The sequence below is a fragment of the Chinchilla lanigera genome, unplaced genomic scaffold (assembly GCF_000276665.1).
Source record: "Chinchilla lanigera isolate Chin_1 unplaced genomic scaffold, ChiLan1.0 scaffold00060, whole genome shotgun sequence".
NCBI lineage: Eukaryota > Metazoa > Chordata > Mammalia > Rodentia > Chinchillidae > Chinchilla > Chinchilla lanigera.
In genome coordinates this window covers 12,782,139-12,800,731 of record NW_004955461.1, presented here as the reverse complement: position 1 = coordinate 12,800,731, position 18,593 = coordinate 12,782,139, and the positions used below count along the sequence as shown (strand labels likewise).

The following is an 18,593-nucleotide window of genomic DNA, read 5'->3' as shown; positions in this document are numbered from 1 at the left end:
CATGTATGGGCCTTGGAGAAGCCACAGGGTAGAGTTGCAGGACCCATTGGGTCCAACATCTTTTCCCAGTGATAGCCCAGGACCAGGTATTCTGAGAGAAGGAAAGAAACATAGTCTCCATCCTCTGGGACTTTCTGAATAACTAGGAAGTGGCCACCGTCTACGGTGTCCAGTGGCACCTGCCTTGTTGGCAGTATGCACCATATAGCTTCGTGATGTAGCACTGGAACTGGCACATCTTGTGCCTCCTGCTTTTGGGGTGTGGGCTCTGAGAGTCCTTGTTTTCATAGCTGGAAAGTGGAAAATAGAGAATGCCTATGATGCATGGCTGGCAGAAGAATCCGATATAATAATGTCTGAGAAAGCAGCCAGTACAGTGTCTGACACCATAGAATTTTCTCATGAGTAGATTCCTTCTTATGACTGCAGCAGTTCTTCCTGGGGTTTTTCATCCAGGCTCTAAATGCTGTCTTCACCTGTCTAGAGTGTGTTTTTGGCTCTTAATTTCTGTAAGGAAGAATGGTGCAGTAAAGAAAGTCAGGTCCCAGAATCCCGGCCACCACTGCAGCCTGTTGGTTTGAGTTGAAAGCAGCACTGCTTTCTATTCTACATCCTTTTGTTCTCAGGTATAGAGCAGCCGTACCTTTGTCATCTCCTGGAAAATAAACTGTGTGCACATGTCATTTAACTGTAGCTGGGGAACGCTGTCTAAATTTTCATGTGGGGCTTAAATAAAACAAAAGCCTGTATATGTATCCAGCAATCACATCAGTGTCATAGTCAGAGCCTCCTCCCTTGGGGTCTGCGCTAGCACACATTGCTCACCAACCTAGATCTGCTCTCTATGTGGTGGAGGAGGTGCTCTCAGCAACTCACCAGTCTTTGTTCATTTCATGCTCATCACCTCCCTGTAGATGGGGATGAGCTATTATTATCTCACAGAGGTAGAAACTGAACATACAGAGGTTAAGCGATTTGCTTGAGTTCTCACAAGTAATAAGATCAAGAGCTGAGATTGAAACCCAGGCAGGTGAGCTCCCAAATTGATACTTTTAAGCATGTGCTCAGCTGGCCAGTCCCCATCAGCTAGTCCTGCTGAATCATTCTTTTGTAGCATCCCCTGGCACAGACAGATACATACATTTTCTGTAGCATCCCTGGGCACACTGAGAGGCACACGCATTTCGGTGTGACCTGACCAGAGACCCAGTTTCCTGAGCGTGGGAATCAAGATTCTTCTGCAGAGAACATTTTTCTGGACAGCATGCAGCTCATTGTGCTCCCATCCAATTCCTTCTCCAGTTACATGGGTTTGCTTCTCCACTTTCTCAAGTCTGGTGGGGTGGGACTGGGCACGTGCCATAACATTCTTGTGGATGAGTCCACACCACCCCCATAGTCTGGGTTCTCCTCTTTCATGGCATTTGCAGAGCTGTGTCTCTTGCTATCCAGGGACTTTACTCTGCTCAGGCTTCAGCTTTGTCCCCAAGACGAAAGTCAGTACAAGTTAACAGATGGGGTTGCAGACTGGTATCTGGTATCTGGTATCTGGTATCTGGCCAGGGGATGCATTTGGTTTATCCAGCCAAGGGTCTTAAGAGACTCTGGAACTAGTTAAGACTTCCAGCTGGTCTCACTACACCTCCAGTCCTTCTTGCCGTCTCATAAAACCTCTTTTATCTGCACAGCCCCTCCCAGTCAGGGACCCCTGGATTCATGGGTTTAGTGATTGCACTTAGCACAGGGCTTAGAGCAACCTGCAAAGTGGCCATGATGCCATTATGCTGAGCAAGAGCCCAGAGAATGATGCTACCAGCTTGAAATTACACAGCAGTTGGCCGGTTGGCAGAGTCTCAGCCTAGATCTGACCCAGCTCTGACTCTGTAGTCCCCTCCTTGTCCTGTTCCCACTTGGACTCACTCAGGGAATATCTGGTCCTGTCCCCTGCAGGTCTCCATCCGGCTGGACGGCGAGAACAAGGCAGTGGAGTACAATGCCGTGGGTGCTATGCAGGATGCCGTTAGGGTGGTCTTCCGAGGTCCCCGTGTCAGTGTCCTCTTTGACCGGGACTGGCACAAGCTGGCCCTGAGCATCCAGGCCCAGAATGTCTCCCTGTATATTGACTGTGCACTGGTGCAGACGCTGCCCATTGAGGAGAGAGAGAACATCGACATCCAGGGCAAGACAGTGATCGGCAAGCGCCTCTATGACAGTGTGCCCATCGATGTGAGTACTGAGGCCCCAGGGTGGAGGCTTAGGTGCTGGGTGACCCTGTTGCCCGCCACATTTGCATGTGATGTTTATCAAGTCATCACCTTGAACTGAGAATGGTGGATGCTGACTCATGTTGGAGCCCAAATTTACCACTACTCGTTCATCCATTCAGTCCACCATCCAGCTATTTCTTCAGCCATTCATCATGTGTATATTGAGCACCAGCTGTGTACCAGGCATTGTTCTAGCACTGGGGATAGTAGAACCTGTAAAGAACAGCAAGATCAAATTCTTGTCCTTCTACACCAGGGGCTTGAGCACTCTCAGATTTTAGTATCTGTGAGGCATCCTGGGACTAAGGCCCTGTGAGTGCTTGGGTGAGTTCTATAAAGTACAGACAACTACACAATCACAAAATATATATGCTTCCAGTAACTGAGATTATCCAGGTGTGGACAAGGACAAAGAGGAGATATAACTCCCAGATCCTGAGTCCTGTGAATGGCAGCCTAGTCCTTCCTGCAGCTCAACGGTGTTAATGGAACACCTGTTGGTGTGTGTGAGCCACAGCCATATCGCACCTGCCTGGAAGAGTGCTAGCCCCATAGAGAGGTTGCTGCTTCTGTCTTGCACCCCTGTTCTTCTGCCTGGAGTCCTGTAGAAGTTCAGTAATGTGTGCTAAGTGGGAGGAGAAGGATGTTAACTTTAAGGAACCTGGATCCTCTATGGAAGAGACCCTCATACAGTGTTGCTACATACAGTTCACAGTGCAAACCAGCATTACCAATCCCAGAGGAGAAGAATCCAACCTAAATGAGCAGGGAGTGTGGGGGAGGATTAAAAGGAGCACATAGGATGACTTCCTGGAGGAGGTGCCTCTTGGGATGTGCCCTGCAGGAGATTGATGTTTCTGTGGAGCCATGAAGTAGACCAGCTTGGCATCAGCAGCATCTCATGATGGTGGGAGCATAAGTATGGGGTGAGGATGCAGGAAGTAGCCCAGTGTCAACCTGCACAGGCTTGGGAGTCAGCTGTGAGTGTGGCTGGACTGGGAAGGCTGAAGTGGGAGAGTGAAGGTTAGGGTTGTGCAGAGTGGGGAAATAGGAGGAGAGGATGGTGGGTGGGAAAGAGGCACTGGGGCTCGGCCCTGCCAGGAAGGATGAAGGAGGCGTGGATGTGGGCAGGGCCATGTGCAGGGAGACAGGTGGACACCAGCTGAAATAAGCATGTTCCATATTCACTGCTGTAGGAGGGCAGTGGCAGAGAGCTGCTGGGCGTCCAGGCTGCTATCCATCGTAAAGCTGGGGGAGCATAGAAACCCAAGGCTGAGCTTGCTGGGGAGGCTTGAGATTTGAAAACTTCTTTGCTATTATTCTCAGAGATGCCCTTCCTTCTCTTCACATGTCCTCATGCCTCTTGTTTCCCTCCAAGATCTAGAGAGTGGGAGTTGGCCAGGCTGAGGACCAGGAACCCCTCTCAGGAACTGGAGGGATTCCTTTCTGGATGCATTCTAGGTCTCAGCTATTCATTCCATTCTACCCAGCACGCTAATCTCACTCTCGGCAGTACAAACCCAGGTGGTCTTCCTGGTGGATAGGGGTTGGCCTCATGGACTTCACTGTGCTGCTGTTTTACCCTGGTTATGCCCGCAAATCCTAAAGCCATGATTCTGTCTTTAGGCAGAGAACCAGAAAGCACTGGATAGGGAGAGGGTGCTGGAGAATTCTTGTCTATCTTCCACTTTAGTTTTGTGTGGCCCATGGAGACTGCTGTGGGCTCTTTAGTGATTCAGCTCAAGTCCATGAGGTTGAAGCTCACTCTGCCCTTAGTTCCGTACCTCTGCCACATCCGTTGTGTGTCAGGGGCCTTGCTCTTGCAGAGCTGATGCTCCTGCAGAGGAAACAGAGTTTGGAGTGAAGGGAGAATCACACAGTGATGTGCCCTGGCAGGTGCTGCTAAGAGGCACAGGGTAGTGTTGGGGGGATAGGGCCCTGGGCTTAGCTAGTAGTGACGAGGTGGGAAGTGGGCCAAGGGTAGAGGGGAACACATGTGTGCAGAGCACGTGGGAGGAAGAGCTCACTGCGCATCGGTGGTCTGGGTCAGTGAGGAAGGGAAAGTAAGTGTGGATTGGAGGTGAGCTGGAGCTGCATAAGCAGCCTGAATTGGCCAGCTCCTCCTTGTGCTGCTGCCAACTTCAGCTACCTGCTTAAAACAATGGTGCTCAAGATCCCATCTCTGCTCTCAAGGACTGGGAATCCAGAATGAGACAGACACACAGGCATGCAGTAACCTTACAGTCTGCTGTCTATGCAGATGTGGCACAAAAGGCAGCCTGGGGAACTCCTCTCAGCAGTAGCTCGAGGTGTATTGGTTACTGTGGCTGCATAACAAATTACCCCATCCCTCCCCCAATAAAAAGGGATTGAAACCACAAGCATTTATCATTTCTTAGATTCAGGAATTGGGGGTGGGTGGCTTAGCTGGATGGCTCACACAGATCTCTCAGGAATATACTATTGAGTTTTTGGCCAGTGTTGCAGTCATCTCAGCACTCTGGTAAGACTGACCCACCCACTCTGAGCTCCCTCAGGTGGCTGCTGGCAGCCTTCTGGGGGAGCGCTGAGCTCTGCTCTTTGCCAATCAATTTTTTGGAGACACTAGTTTCTGTGCATAAAATCTTGTCCATGGAGCCATTTGAAACAGGGCAGCTGGTATCCCCAGGGTGAGTGAAGAGAGAGGAAAAGGAGAGGGAAGAAGAGAAAGGAAGGCCCCCAAGCAAGGCAGAAGCCGGGGTCTCTATAACCTGCTCTTGGAAGGGGAAAGGATGCACCATTACTTTAGTCATAGCTGACTATTATGGCTCAGATTGAAAATGCCCCCCAAGAGTCTCCCATTTTCAGAAGTGGGGCTCTGGAGGAGGCGTGTCACTGAGGCATACTTCTGGATGGTATATCTTCCTTTTTGGGTCCTCCCTTGTCTCTGCCTCCTGGCTATCATGGGGTGAGCAACTTTCCTGCGTCATGTCTTTCTGCCATGCTGTTTCCCTCTTGGAGCCAGCTCACCATGTCTGAACTCACTGACAACTGAGCCGAATAAAGCTCTCCTCCTTTACATCATGGGTGTTGGGTATTTTGTCTCAGGGGTGCAAAAGCTGATACAGATTCATCAGAAGCCAGAGGTGGAGAGGGAGGAGTATGTGCCTGTGTATGGCTGAGGTAGAGAGGAAGGACACTTAGGCTTGAGCCCACACCTGAGCCTCCTCTACACACAGGGAGGGGGATGCATAGGTCATGCGCGGGCGCCCTATGAAGTCCTGCAGGGGAGCAAGGCTGGGAGGGAGTCTGAGGCGGAAGTAAGTGAGCCTGACACCTGAGTAGGGCCTGTCTGACACCCTGGAGGCTTTTTCAAAGTCCCTGAAGCTCATCCTCTCTCTCTGTGTTCCTTCCTAGTTTGACCTACAGAGGATTGTAATTTACTGTGACTCCAGACATGCAGAGCTGGAGACTTGTTGCGACATCCCGTCTGGCCCAGTGAGTAGATTCTTGCACAGAGAGGGTTGGAAGGGTTTGCATTGGCTGTGGAGGAGAAAAAGGGTATCAGGGCTTAGAGACAAATAGGGAAAATTTGGGGGCACTGGCTGTCGGAGTGTGGCTTGAAGGGAAGTCTGGTGACCATGCTTGAGTTCCGCTGGCATGGGCTGGGGGAGCTGAGCCAGACAGGTCCTCCCAGGGGGCTGCCGTGTGTGGGCCTCAGTCAGGGCAACCTGCAGGCTGTGGGTCATGTGAGAAGACTCACCTTTCAGGAGCATAGGAGGCTGAGGCTGGTGGACATCCCTAAGGAGGGCCTGGGCCTCCAGGTCACCAGTACTCGGAGGAGGGGGAGCCCAGTGCCCTGGCTCGGCTGCAAGACAGGGAGTTCAGGACACGCTGCCCACTACATGCAGGATCTGTTCCACCCACATCTGGGCCTCACCCCCCATGCATTTCAGCCCTTTCTCCCTTTTACCCACCACCAAACCCTAGTTCCAAAGCTCACTTGCAAGATGGAATTATCATCGAGCCCACTTCCCTGAGATGAGGGGTGAACTTTGTGTGATGTGTGTTGGTCCAGGCCCCTGGACACAGTAAGCACATACTAACAGTTCCCATCTCAGCAGTTAGGGAATATAGGGATACAGTGGATGCTGGGGATTTGGAGTTAGATGAACCTGGTTGTGGAGAGAGAAAAAAAGGAGAGGAGGAAAAAGGGAAGAGGAGGGTATACCAGATGCAAGATTCAAGTTGGGGTATTTCCCATGCTGTCTTATCAAATCCTTGACCTTAGGGAGAAAAAACCCTTGTCTCCATTCCACAGAGGTGAACACTGAGGCTCAAAAGGTTAAAGAGCTGGGCAGTGTGGTGGCTGAGGCCGTGCTGGCCAGTCCCATTGGCCCCAGTGCCTCAGGGAGTCAAAAGCTCACTTTCAGACATGACTCACACACTTTCCTAGTATGCTCATAGGTCCCCATGGCCTTGGGTCTGCTTTGTCTGCCCGGCTTGTTAGAAGTCAGAAAGCTTGTCTCTTGCAATGGAGTGGTCAGTGGGTGAGCAGCCAGATTCTGATTTACTGACCTTTCCTTCCAGTGCCAGGTGACCGTGGTGACAGAACCTCCACCTCCACCCCTGCAGCCGCCCTCCCCTGGCAGTGAACAGATTGGGTTCTTGAAGACCATCAACTGCTCCTGCCCACCTGGAGAAAAGGTACTGTCTGAGGTGGGAGTTTATCATCATGTACCTGGTCTGCAGGTCACAACGCCCTGGGCTCATGGTGGCTTGCAGTTGAGAGCCCAGAGTTTTTTCTTCTTTTTCTTTTTTTTTTAGGTACTGGGAACTGAACTCAGAACCTCGTGCTTGCCAGGCAGGCACTTGTGCCTTGAGCTATTTCCCCAGCCCCAAGAGCACAGAGTTTTTGTTCTTTTGTTCTTCTGTTTCTTAATTTTTGTGCACAGTGGAAGGGGAGATGCTTAGGCTTGGCACTAATTAACATTTTTCCAAACTTAATGATATAGTCCTGAGGTTTTTCTGGCTCCTACTTATTATTACTTGCACTCAAATGCAATGAAATCAAACTAGACTTGGATTGTAAATAAGAATCAGTACAGGGCTATAAAGAAGGATTTGAGCTGCCCTCCAGAAAGGAACCCCCTCTTCTCAGTGTTGCCGTAATTAGCCACACTCCATAATCTAAGTTTACGTATCAGTAACGTTCCATGTATTTGTTTCTAATTTTAAAATGTATGCATTTCTTTGAGCACCACTGCTACCATCCATGAGACAGGATTAAAAATCGCATCACGTACCTGAGGCTATCACTGGCTTGATTTTTCTGTAGAACAGTGGTTGTTTATGAATAATAGTTCTTCACTATTTGAGCAGAATGTAACAAAATGCACAAGGATGACAAAAGGTAGAATTGTATGGGGAAGGGTTCTTTGAAGTTCCCTTGGACCACTGTCCTCAAGCTCCTGTGTAGCCACCTCCAGTGTAGCCACACCTTCTCCCTCTGCACCTCCTGGTCAGTGCCCATGTGCAAGAGGGATGCAAGCACTCTGCCAGGATTAGGGACACACAGACCAAGAGGTAAGATGATGGATGACAGTAACTGAAGCAGACACACTTCCATATGTTGTAACACTTTTCACTGGGAAGATGTTCTGGCAAACAGACTCTCCCCTTTTCTTCTTTCCTCCCCTCTGCTACTCTGCATATTTTCCTTCTTTTCTTTCCTTCTACCTAGGGAGCCAGACCTTGGGGAGACAGGGCACCTTCAAGGAGCCAGACCTTGGGGAGACAGGGCACCTTCAAACAAGGCTGTCCCATCCTAGCTTAGCTTACTACAGGCCAAGCCAAAAAAGCCAGCCTAGCTGTGTCCCAAGCTGGGGCATTTTTGAGGCCATAAGTGACCTTCAGAGCCCTGGTCTGGTGTAAGGCATCCAGCTCCTCCTCCAATCTTGGTATTTGCATGTCAGCCTCTGTCTGCAGGTAGCTTGCACATGCCAGTGAAATCTCAGAGGTGGCTGTCTAAACTTGAATCCTCCAAATCCTTATTTTTGGTTAGATCTGCAAGTGAGGTGGATAAGGGCTTGGGAAGGATCGCCAGTCAATGCACACACAGCTAGAGCCAGCTCTGCCTACAGCCAAGCCTGTGCCATGGGTGGGGCATGCCTACCACTCATGTGGTCACGGGCAGAGACCTCAAGAGGGACATCCTGCATCAAGCAGGCCTCTTTTTACCTTTCCTGTCTTCCTGCTCTCTAGCTTATAAAGTCCCAGCCTCCGCCTGATCTTGGTGCATAAAGACACTTCTCCACTGCTTCACTCCTGCCTCACTGTTAGGCTCCTTGCATTCCTTCCCAGCTGGTCTTCAGGCCCAGCAAGGGCTTCTGGGTTCTTGGAGGGGCCCTGACTTTTTTAGCCTTGTCATTTGCCTATGAAGTACCTTTTGTAGAAATCATCTTTTCCTACACTTCAGCTCCTTCATCTGCCTGATGCTTGCTCTTCAAAGACATGGCCAAGCAATCTTACTGAGCACAGTATTATCTCTGTGACTACCCTACTCTCTTTCCTCTTACCTTTCCTCTTACCGTTCCTCTCTCTTCTTTTTCTTTGCTGCCTTTCACTATTCACCCTCCACCTACTGAATTAAGTATTTCTTCAACACCTGCTATTTCCTGACTGTGAGCTTCCGTCTACCATAACAGTGACCATGCTGGACTGAAATATCTCCTTGCTTTGTTTTGTTTTTTGTTTTTTGTTTTGTTTGTTTTTCTCCGGTACCGGGAATCGAACTCACGACCTTGCGCTTGCCAGGCAGGCGCTTTTGCCGCTGAGCTAACCCCTCTCCTTGCTTTTGTTTCCATAAACTCCTAATTGCAGATGACAAAGACAGAATCTTTACATATAAGTAAAGGCTCAAGTAATGGATGAGTTGATGGAGGTGTGGGTTAAGGTGTAAAAAGATGACGGATGGATAGGTGGATGGAGGGACAGTTGGGAACAAAGGGTGAAACAACACATCCTCTGGGAGGAACAAGGTCCCGCTGTTCAAGCTTATCAACCAGCATGTGTAGTCTCAGTTCTGCACTCTCTGGGTGGCATTGCCCAATAGCCCATCATTCCCTATTTCTGACCATGGACATTAAGCATGTGCTGCATGTCTTAGTCTGAGACAGGGCTTTGAAGGGAGTTAGGAAATGATTCTCAGAAGCCCTAGAGTCTGCTCTCTACCTAGGTGACTGAGTGCTCTGAGGCCTGCCTGACCTCAGGAGTTTAGCACTGAGCCAGTCTCAGTGCTTCCCAGGCACGGGAGGGTAGGCATGAACTCTGTTCCCTCCTCCCGCTGTAAAGGGTCAAGTGAGGGAGCTTAGTACTACGTTCTGAAACAGGTGACTTAAAAACCTCTTCCCCTGCACTTTTGTAAAACCCAAAGCCTAGAGCTCAGGAGTCAAAGTTCTCTCACAAAGCTCTAGCCACAGCAGACTTTTTCCCAGAGGTTTAAATCTTCTATACAATTTGCAAACATTTTCACTATTGGAGGAGATCAACATGATGTCTTTTGAGTCCCTGTATTTGTCTCTGTGACCAAATATTGTGGTGAACATGAATGCAGATGTCCGAGGTGTTCTGGTGGACACTATAGGAGGTCAAATATACACAAAATTATTTACCTTTCTTTGAAGATGCCAAGGTCATCTGCAAATTGATTTTAAATGTATGTTTTCCTAAAGCAGCAGTAAAATGTGCAGTTGTGACTAGGGCAGCTTGTTGTCAGTGGGGAGTGCATATGCATAACTAGATGTAGTGTTTCTTTCCTGCATTAATGCCCTGATCCTTACGCATATAAAATTACAGGAATCCTGCTGTTTGTTTTCAGTATGGCAATATTTAAGGGCTGCCATAACTTCTGGATCCCATTTTGAAAACCAGTAACAAGCTCTGTTGCCCATTTTCAAAACTGAACATAGTTTACATTTAGAAATTGCTTACAATGGTGTTGTGCTTTGTATTCTAGTACAAAATAGATAAGTGAATCAAGAGCAGGCAACGTAATTTTCTTTGTAATTGAAATGATGACATATCCAGGTAAAAAAATAGCTCATGGAAGACCTTTTATTTTTATTTCTTTATTTATAGTTGATACTGAAAAGTGATGGTCAAGCGTTTGTAAGATAACACTGACACTGCAGTGTACGCACACAGTGTGGAATGAGTGAGTGGAGTTGGTTAACACCATCACCTCAAATATTTATCCTTTCTACCTCTGACTCCAACCTGTGCCTTTTGACTAATGCTTCCCCCTGTTCCCCCCTGGTACCAGTATCTCATCCTGCTCTCTGCTTCTTGCTGGACTTTCTCCCTTCCAGGCACCAGTGAGGATGTACAGCATTTATCGTTCTGCTCCTGCGCGTTGTTCCCATCCTTTATCCTCCGATTGGGTGTCTAGAGGCTGTATTCACCATTGCTGTGTAGGTTTACCTTTCAAGATTGGACTTCTAGTCATCAGCAAGATCTATGTCCAACTCCCTGCTCAGCTCTCGGCTCACTCTAAGCCTGGCTCTTGAGCATGAAGGTGGATAACCAACTCGTGGAGGAGAGAAAGAAATGGTTGAAATCGAGGTTTATTGCTTCATTTTGTGTGTCTTCCTGCAGGGTGAAAAAGGCTTTGATGGCCCCGTGGGACTCCCTGGTCTGAAGGTCAGTACTGGCATGCAGACGTGTCTTTTGGAGCTTGAGCACTCCTCGCTTTGCTTTCGATGTCAGGACAATGGTGGGTTAGATGGCTTCCCAGCCAGCATTTGCCTGGGAGCTGCTTGAGCTGATGGGGTCAGAGCAACAGCCATAGGTCCTGAGCCTGCTCAGAACTCTGTTTCTCAGCCTAAAAATATAGGCAGGAGAGGGGCAAGATTGCTGGTGCGCAGGCTCTGAGTTTGTTTGTTCAAGGTTAGCCCTCTGTAGTCACTTCGTTCTGCATTTGCCCTTGCAAGTTGATGCATTCCAGAAACTTTCCAGGATTCGACCTTTAAAATTTCTTTAAATTGCATGCAATATTTCTACACAAAATTTGTGAAGTTACTAATTGTACAGAGCCAGGCGCTCAAGTCAAGAGCAGCCCCACTGTTCACCATTCCACAGGCTGCCATCTTCTCCCGTCTCTGTTCTGACTGCAGAACATTGAAACCTGAGAGCTACCAGTCACCCGAGGGCACTGAGCGGGAGAGTTGTACATTATTGCACAGCCATTGCCTGCTGTGATATTTGAAAGGACTAGGTGTGGTTGCAGAGGCAGCCTCGCCTTTTGCTTCCCCGGCTTCTCCTTCCTTCCGTCTCCCGTGTAGAATTCTGTCAGCCATGCCCCCCTCTCCTTTGTCCCCTCCCTCCCACTTCCCTTCTCTGTCCCTCCTCTGTCAGTCACTTTTTCCTTCAACCCCCTCCTGTCCCTTTCCTAATTTTGATTTCATTCACTCTCCATTATCATTAGGGAGCTTCTGCTAATGGCCAAGCGCTGAGATTGACATAAGGGCTAGAGGATGGTGTAGAAAGGTCTTTGAGCCCCTGAGTCTGGTGGTACACATGGACCTGTGCATAAATGCATGTAACGTGAAGGGTGACTTGGTCACTCCTCAGGCAGGGGTGGAACACATGGCCTCCTTATGTACTTGGCAAAGATGACACCAGCTACTTCTAGGAAGGAGGGGCGAGGTTGGCTGTGGGCAGCCTGTGAGTGCAGGAGTTCTATTGGAGGACATTGCCTAATGTTTGTCTCTGGTTTTGACCCTACAGGGAGACATGGGAATCACTGGGCCAGTGGGTGCTCCTGGACCCAAGGGAGAGAAAGGGGACATGGTGAGTCATCTCTGAGTGGTAGGACCGTGTGGCCGGTACAAAGGCCATCTCATTTCTATGGGCAGGGGACACCTCCTGGATATGGCCCCAGTGGCTCTCTTATCCCTCACAGCACAGCCCCTAGAATCTGCTTCCACTGTGAGTCCCCAAATAGTGATTTTGTGGCATCTTCTTTCACTTTGCAAATTGAATGTGCTTTTTCCTCTACCAAGAATGATCTCCCGTCCGTTCATCCTATTGTCTCCCGACACCCTTTCCTGCCTCATGGTGGGTCAGGAAAAAAGCTGGAACAAGTCACAGTTCATTGTGGCACCCGGGAGCCTAATGCCTGGGAGACATTGGGCTCCTACAAGACTTTATATTAACAGTTTCCTCATCTGTAAAATGGGGTTAAAAAAACAAGTTGTCTAGTAGCATTATGGAGATTAAATGAATGCATGCAGATAGCTTGGAATGTTGGCAAAAGCGCTGGAACAGCTCTTATTGCTGTGAAGATCAAGAAGAGTGGTTGAGCGCACTCTTCTCATCCTGCCGTCCAGCACGGTGCCACGCAGCATCAGTAACACAAGGTTGCTGTCAGGTGGACCTCAGTAACTGTCCTTGGCATCAGCTTCTATTGATTGTGTGACCTGGGGCAGGTCTCTTACCTTCTCTGAAGCCCTTCCCTCATTTACACCACTACCAAAATGGAGAGAATAACAGCTACGTCATTTGTAAAGTGCAATGTAATTACACTCAAGGAATGGAAGGGAACAGCTGTTAAAGAAGTACAGAAAGGTATGGGCAATATTTCATACCACATGCCATCAATAAAAGGATAGAACATAAAAAAGTGGAAATTCTTCAGTTTAAAATTAGAGTACCTAAAATTTAAAATGTTCTAGAGAGATTCTATGGGAGATTTAGACGAGCAGAAGAAATAATCATTCTTGAAGCTAGTTCATTAGGGATCAGGTACTCTGAAGGGCAGAGGGAAAAATGAAAAATGAACATCATAGACATGTGGAACTCTACAGTCTGCACATTACAGGGATTCAGAGAAGTGGAGTGGAAGGAGCAGAGAAGCATACAGAAAATGCCAGAAGATACTGTAGATTTGGCAAAAAGTGGTAATCTATAAATTCCAGATGTTCCATAAACTCTTTTAGGATAGGAGCTATGCATTTTGACATACACTTAGAAAAATGCTAATCAAAGTACTGAAAGGCAAATAAAAATTAAAAGCAGGAAGGGAAAAATGATTCATCATGGGCAAGGAAACCCTATAAGGTTAACAACTGGTTAGTCATCAGCAATAATGGAAGCCAGAAAGCAGTAAAAGGACACGTTCAGAGTAAGAATTGTACCAGTGTACGGTGTGATGGGTGTCTAATAAATATGCATGTAACACGGAGGCCAGTAATAGCTCACAGGCAGGAGGAGGACACAAAGCTAAGACTGGATACATGTGTCTATCACACTGAAAGTGTATTCTCTAATGAATCAAGTAGATTCTGGTAAGCTAAGATGTATATAAGTCCTAGAGCAATGTCTAAAATAATAACTCACATTATGTTGTGAAAATATCAGTGAGTATCAGTGAGACAAGGAAAATGTTACACCAGGAAATACTTGCTTTATCCAGAAGAGAGTAGTGGAGGAGAAGTAAAAGAGCAAACAAGGAAACAAGAAACACAGGAAACAAAAAGTGAAATTTTGTGTGTGTGTGTGTGTGTGTGTGTGTGTATGTATAAATGAATAATATCTTGTATGAATGTATTAAACAGAGCACCAAAAAACAGAGATTTTCAGACAGGATATGAAACCAAGATCCAATTAACGTTTTGTCTAAAGGAGACATACATCATATTCAGAGCTAGAAATAGGGGGCAGGAGATGTACCTCAGTTGTATAGACCTTGCCAAGCATATATAATGCTTTGGGTTCCACCTGCGGTATTAGGAAAAAAAAAGATATAAAAAGGTATAAGGAGGTTGGGAAATACACATTTTGAAAGCACAGAACATTCAAAAATTCTGGAGTGATTAATATCAGATAAAATAGGTTATAGGGTCAGGGATATAGCTCAGTGGCACAGCACCTACCTAGCAAGCAAGAGGTTGTGAGTTCGATTCTCAGCATCAAAAATAAATAAATAAATACATAAATACGTAAATAAATAAATACATAAATAAAACACAGATTATAAAGCAAAAATGGTAAAGAGGGACAACTTGTAATGATAAAATGGTCAAGCCTTTAAGAATATATAACATTGATAAATATATGAGCATTGGCCAGCAGATCCCAAATGCATTACACATAGCTGACAGAATCCACAGGTGAAATACAAGACTCAGTAATGATGTCCCGAGATTTTGATTCCTTGCCTTTCATAAAGGATGAGACCACTGGGCAGACAGAGAAGTAGGACCCACCAGACATTGTTGTATGGAGAGGTGGAGGTGAGGTAGACGCAGTCTTCCAGGTCTAAAAAGTTGCAGTGTGGCATTATGCATGGCCTAGCAATTTAATTGAACCCCTAAGTATATACTCCCAAAATGCATGCATAAGGGTGCACAAAATGAACATTATACACAGAGTACTATTTCTGGTAGTCCAAAGTAGAAATGAGCAAATGTCTGTCTCCTGAAGAGTGGGCAAATGAACTGTTCTGTATCCATGCATTGTCAGTTCAGTCTGCAGCAGAAAGAAGTTTGGCTGCATGCTGCAGCCTGGATAGACCTTGAAAAGACTTTGCTAAGTGAAAGAGACCTGTCATAAAAGGCAATTATCCCACGCTTTCATCTATAGAAAATGTCTAGAATGGTACAGAAAGCAGATTACTGTTGGATGGGGCTGGGAGCAGAAGAATGGCGAGTGACTACTAATAGGTAAAGGTTCTTTTCGATGTGATAAAAGTATTTTAAAGTAGATTTTGGTGATCATTATGAAACTCTATAAACACATTAAAATTATGAATTAGATACTTTAAGTAAAAGGTTTACAAATTATATCCCAACAAAGGTGTTACGAGAACAAAGAACAGTAACTATAATACTGAAATATTAGAAAAATTAAATGAAATGACACTCATGGGGAACCACATTTGGTAAATAATAGCGATGTGTTTTGGAGGTTTGGCGCAAACTGGTGCAAAGCATGCGATGATTTGGGATGCAGGGTGATGTCTTGGCCCGGAGATGCTCTGCAGTAGTGACCCTTTGTCTTCTGCTTTTCCTTATCTAGGGCAGAGGACCTTTTGTCCAAGGAGAGAAGGGTGAGAAGGTAAGCACCTCCCTTTACTGTGTTCCTACAAGGGACAAAGTGGGGACGTCAGCTTGTGAGAGGTGTGTGCTGCCATCTTGCTACCGGTCACAAATGCATGCAGTGAGAAGAGGTCCCCTAGTCACAATGTGTGTCCTTCCACACTCGGCAGCTGAAGTACATACAGTGCTCAGCAGGAAGCAAAGGTGGAGAAAGGAAAGTGTGGTAGGGAGAGGGAAGAGCATGGTCAAATTGTTGTGGGGGTTCACAGGATATGTGCTGGAGAAGTTGACACTTGAGTTGTACCCAGGGAATGGGGCTTTGGGAGCATCCCACGGTGGGGCCTGGGCAGAGCAGGAGCAGTGGTGGAGGAGGATGCTGGGTTCCCTATGGCCCGTTCAGCATGGTTAGAGTTCAGAGTACTTAATAGCACTCAGAGAGGTTGGGAAATACAGTGGGAGAAGTGGTTTGAGGACTACCTCACAGGAAATCGAATGGCTTCACTCGCATCAGGGGGAGCCACTGAAAAGGTTTCCATGGCCAGCATCGGGGGGGATGCTCAGGCAGCTGGTTTTAGGCTGATGTTTGAGGAGGAATTTGGGGAAGTCAGATTACTGCAGAGTACAAGGGAGGATGGCACTGATGATGGAAGCAGGACTAAGTGGGCAGAGGATGAAACTGTTCTGAGTATGAAAATTGCTTGTTTTTCCATCAGTGTAACATGCACAAAGTGCACTGGATCCTGGGAAATGTGGGAAGTCCTCCTCAAGAAGAGAGCCTCTGAAGGGAAATATAAAGCAAAGAGACATGTTTTGAAGCAAAGAGACATGTCACTTTCCACTCACTAAAGCTAAATAAAATATACTCTCATGTCCAGGAAAGGCAGCCACCGAACTTCTTAGTGCACATGGATGTCACTGATCTCATCAGAGTACAGTGGTTTCTGTCTCAATCTATAGCAATGCCTCTGTGTGTGGGGGGATGTGCTCCATGAAATTGCAGAGAAGACAGCCGTCCTCTCCCTGTAAGGACTGCTTTATGTAGTTCTTTCATGTCTGGATTTACTTTGTAAGGAAACATGTCTGGATATGCACAATTACATATCCATGTGGGTTTTATAAGTGAGCCATAAGCAGACATAAATGTGAATAATTTATAAGTGAATCTAGAAATAATGCTGTGCGGAGGAAAGCAGTGGAATACATAATGTATTGCGCAACTGCGCAGTGCCACAGCACCCAGTGGTATAAAATTTTTTTAAAAAATTAAGAGATTAGTTAATGACCTAGAACATACAGACAACAATATTTTGATGCTTTAAAACAGATTGCAAAAGGTATGTACAGTATGTCCCTAGGGATGTGCATGTGGTGTGTGTGTGTGTGGGTGTGTGTGTGTGTGTAAGAATGAGAGAGAGAGAAGGAAAAGAGAGAGGCAGAAGGGGAGGGAGGGAAGGAGGAAGGGAGAGCAAGAGAGATGAAGAGATATCAATTTAACATTAATGCTGGAGACAGACCCTTATTCTGTTGTCAACCACTGTGTAAGTCTGTGGGTGACAAGGTTGTGAGGGGAGGGTAATTTCCCTCCTTACACTGCCTGCGTCTGCACTGATCCCACTGGGTGCCTCCTGCCCTCCCCGGTGGAAGCACAGGGCCAGGCACCCGTGAACCTCCTCCAGAATGTCCAGTGGTGTGTGTGAGGGAGAGCATGCCATGTGCCACAGCTGTGTGCCAGGCAGCTCAGCGCCTCACCCTCCTGGCCATTTCCTCTCCCTCTGGGATTCTATTTGGGTCTCCATCTCCTGGTACCTAAAAGTGGGGCTGACTACAGCCACCCGCGTGACTTCTGCGTGGTTTAAAAGCAGGGCACCTGGAACCCAGATGCTCAAATGCAGCAACCACTTTCTTGTTTAAATGTTTATTCTCTTATTTTTCTTTTATTGTGGTAAGAGCACTCGCCATATCCCCCTCCTACCAAAGGCAGGGAACAACACACTATTGTTGACTACAGGCATGGGGCTCCTCAGCCCCTTCTAGAACTTGTCCTGCTCCACTGAAATTTTACTCCTATTGATTAGTGGCTTCTTGCTTCCCCTCCTGCAGCCCCTGGGAAACCATTATCTCACTGTTTCTAGGATTTTGACCTATGGGCTTCATGTAATGGAATCATGTGATATTCATCTTTGTCAATCTGGTTATTTTCCTTAGTGTATGGTCCCCACTTTCAGCCATTTTGTTGAAAATGGTGGTATTTCCATCTTTTTAAAGGATATATGACATTCCACTGTGCATATACATTTTCTTTCTCCGTTCATTTTTTGGTGACACTTTGGTGGTTTTTATAGTTTGACTATCATGACTGATATTACAGTGAACAGGTGAGGATCTCTTTGGGATCCTGATTTCAGTTTTTTTCCGTTACTCAGAAATGGAAAGGTGAGATCACATAGTTCTTCAATGTTTAATTGTTTTGTGGGGTCCTTTACTGTTTCCCCCTGTGGCTGTGCCACTGTTCGCCCCCCTAGCAGTGTTCAGCAACTGCTTTCATTGTTGCCGGCATGCTTGGATTTTGTGGGTACAGACCCAGGCACGGCACTAGTAAGACATCGAGGTGCCCTTCAGTATCATGAGGTGCCCTTCAGTACTGGGAGTGCCAAGCAGTATTGTGATTCTGCTGTCCTCACCTTATGTTCCTCCTTGACCAGCCTTTCCTCTAATCCACACCTTGCCCTCATGGGGCCAGGCAGGGACCCACAGTCTCCTCTCTCCCCACAGGCAATGGTCCCAACTCTGCTTCCTTGGTTCTGGGTGAGCTCAGGGTGGGCACCATCAGTTGCTTGTTCTCCTCACACCAAAGTTACTTTCCCAGCCCCAGAACCCCTCTGCAGCGGTGCATTCCAGGCCCCCAGGCTGCTCTGTGGGGCACAGCTTGGCCCACAGACCTTTTCCTGCACCTGGGGCTTGGTGGAAGAGACGGACTCTGACACTGCCAGCTGTCCTTGGTTGACACATTGGCTTGTAGTGGGAGAGGTCTGAGTCTAGTGCCTTCCACGTAGCTGCTGTGCAACTCAAGTAAGTCATTGCCCTTTCTGAGCCCTCACTCCCTCCTCTCTGTGTTTGGAGTGAAGGGAAGCATTTTGAGCGGGACTAATGGTAATGTGTTTTTTTCTGCGATAAATTTTTAGACTTAAATATTCACCTTATATATTTTATTTTATTTTATTTTATTTTATTTTATTTTTGGTTTTTCTCC

General features: G+C 47.1%; 1 protein-coding gene across 1 annotated transcript in view; it reads left to right on the top strand.

The window, feature by feature from the left end:
- Window positions 1–18,593, top strand: part of Col22a1 (collagen, type XXII, alpha 1) — a gene marked incomplete in the record, with an annotated part of 274,405 nt that overhangs the window by 70,122 nt on the left and 185,690 nt on the right. Inside the window, 6 exon segments of the mRNA XM_013521350.1 lie at window positions 1,951–2,226; window positions 5,664–5,744; window positions 6,837–6,953; window positions 10,902–10,946; window positions 12,033–12,095; window positions 15,324–15,362. Of these exon segments, the coding sequence (XP_013376804.1) occupies window positions 1,951–2,226; window positions 5,664–5,744; window positions 6,837–6,953; window positions 10,902–10,946; window positions 12,033–12,095; window positions 15,324–15,362 (621 nt within the window).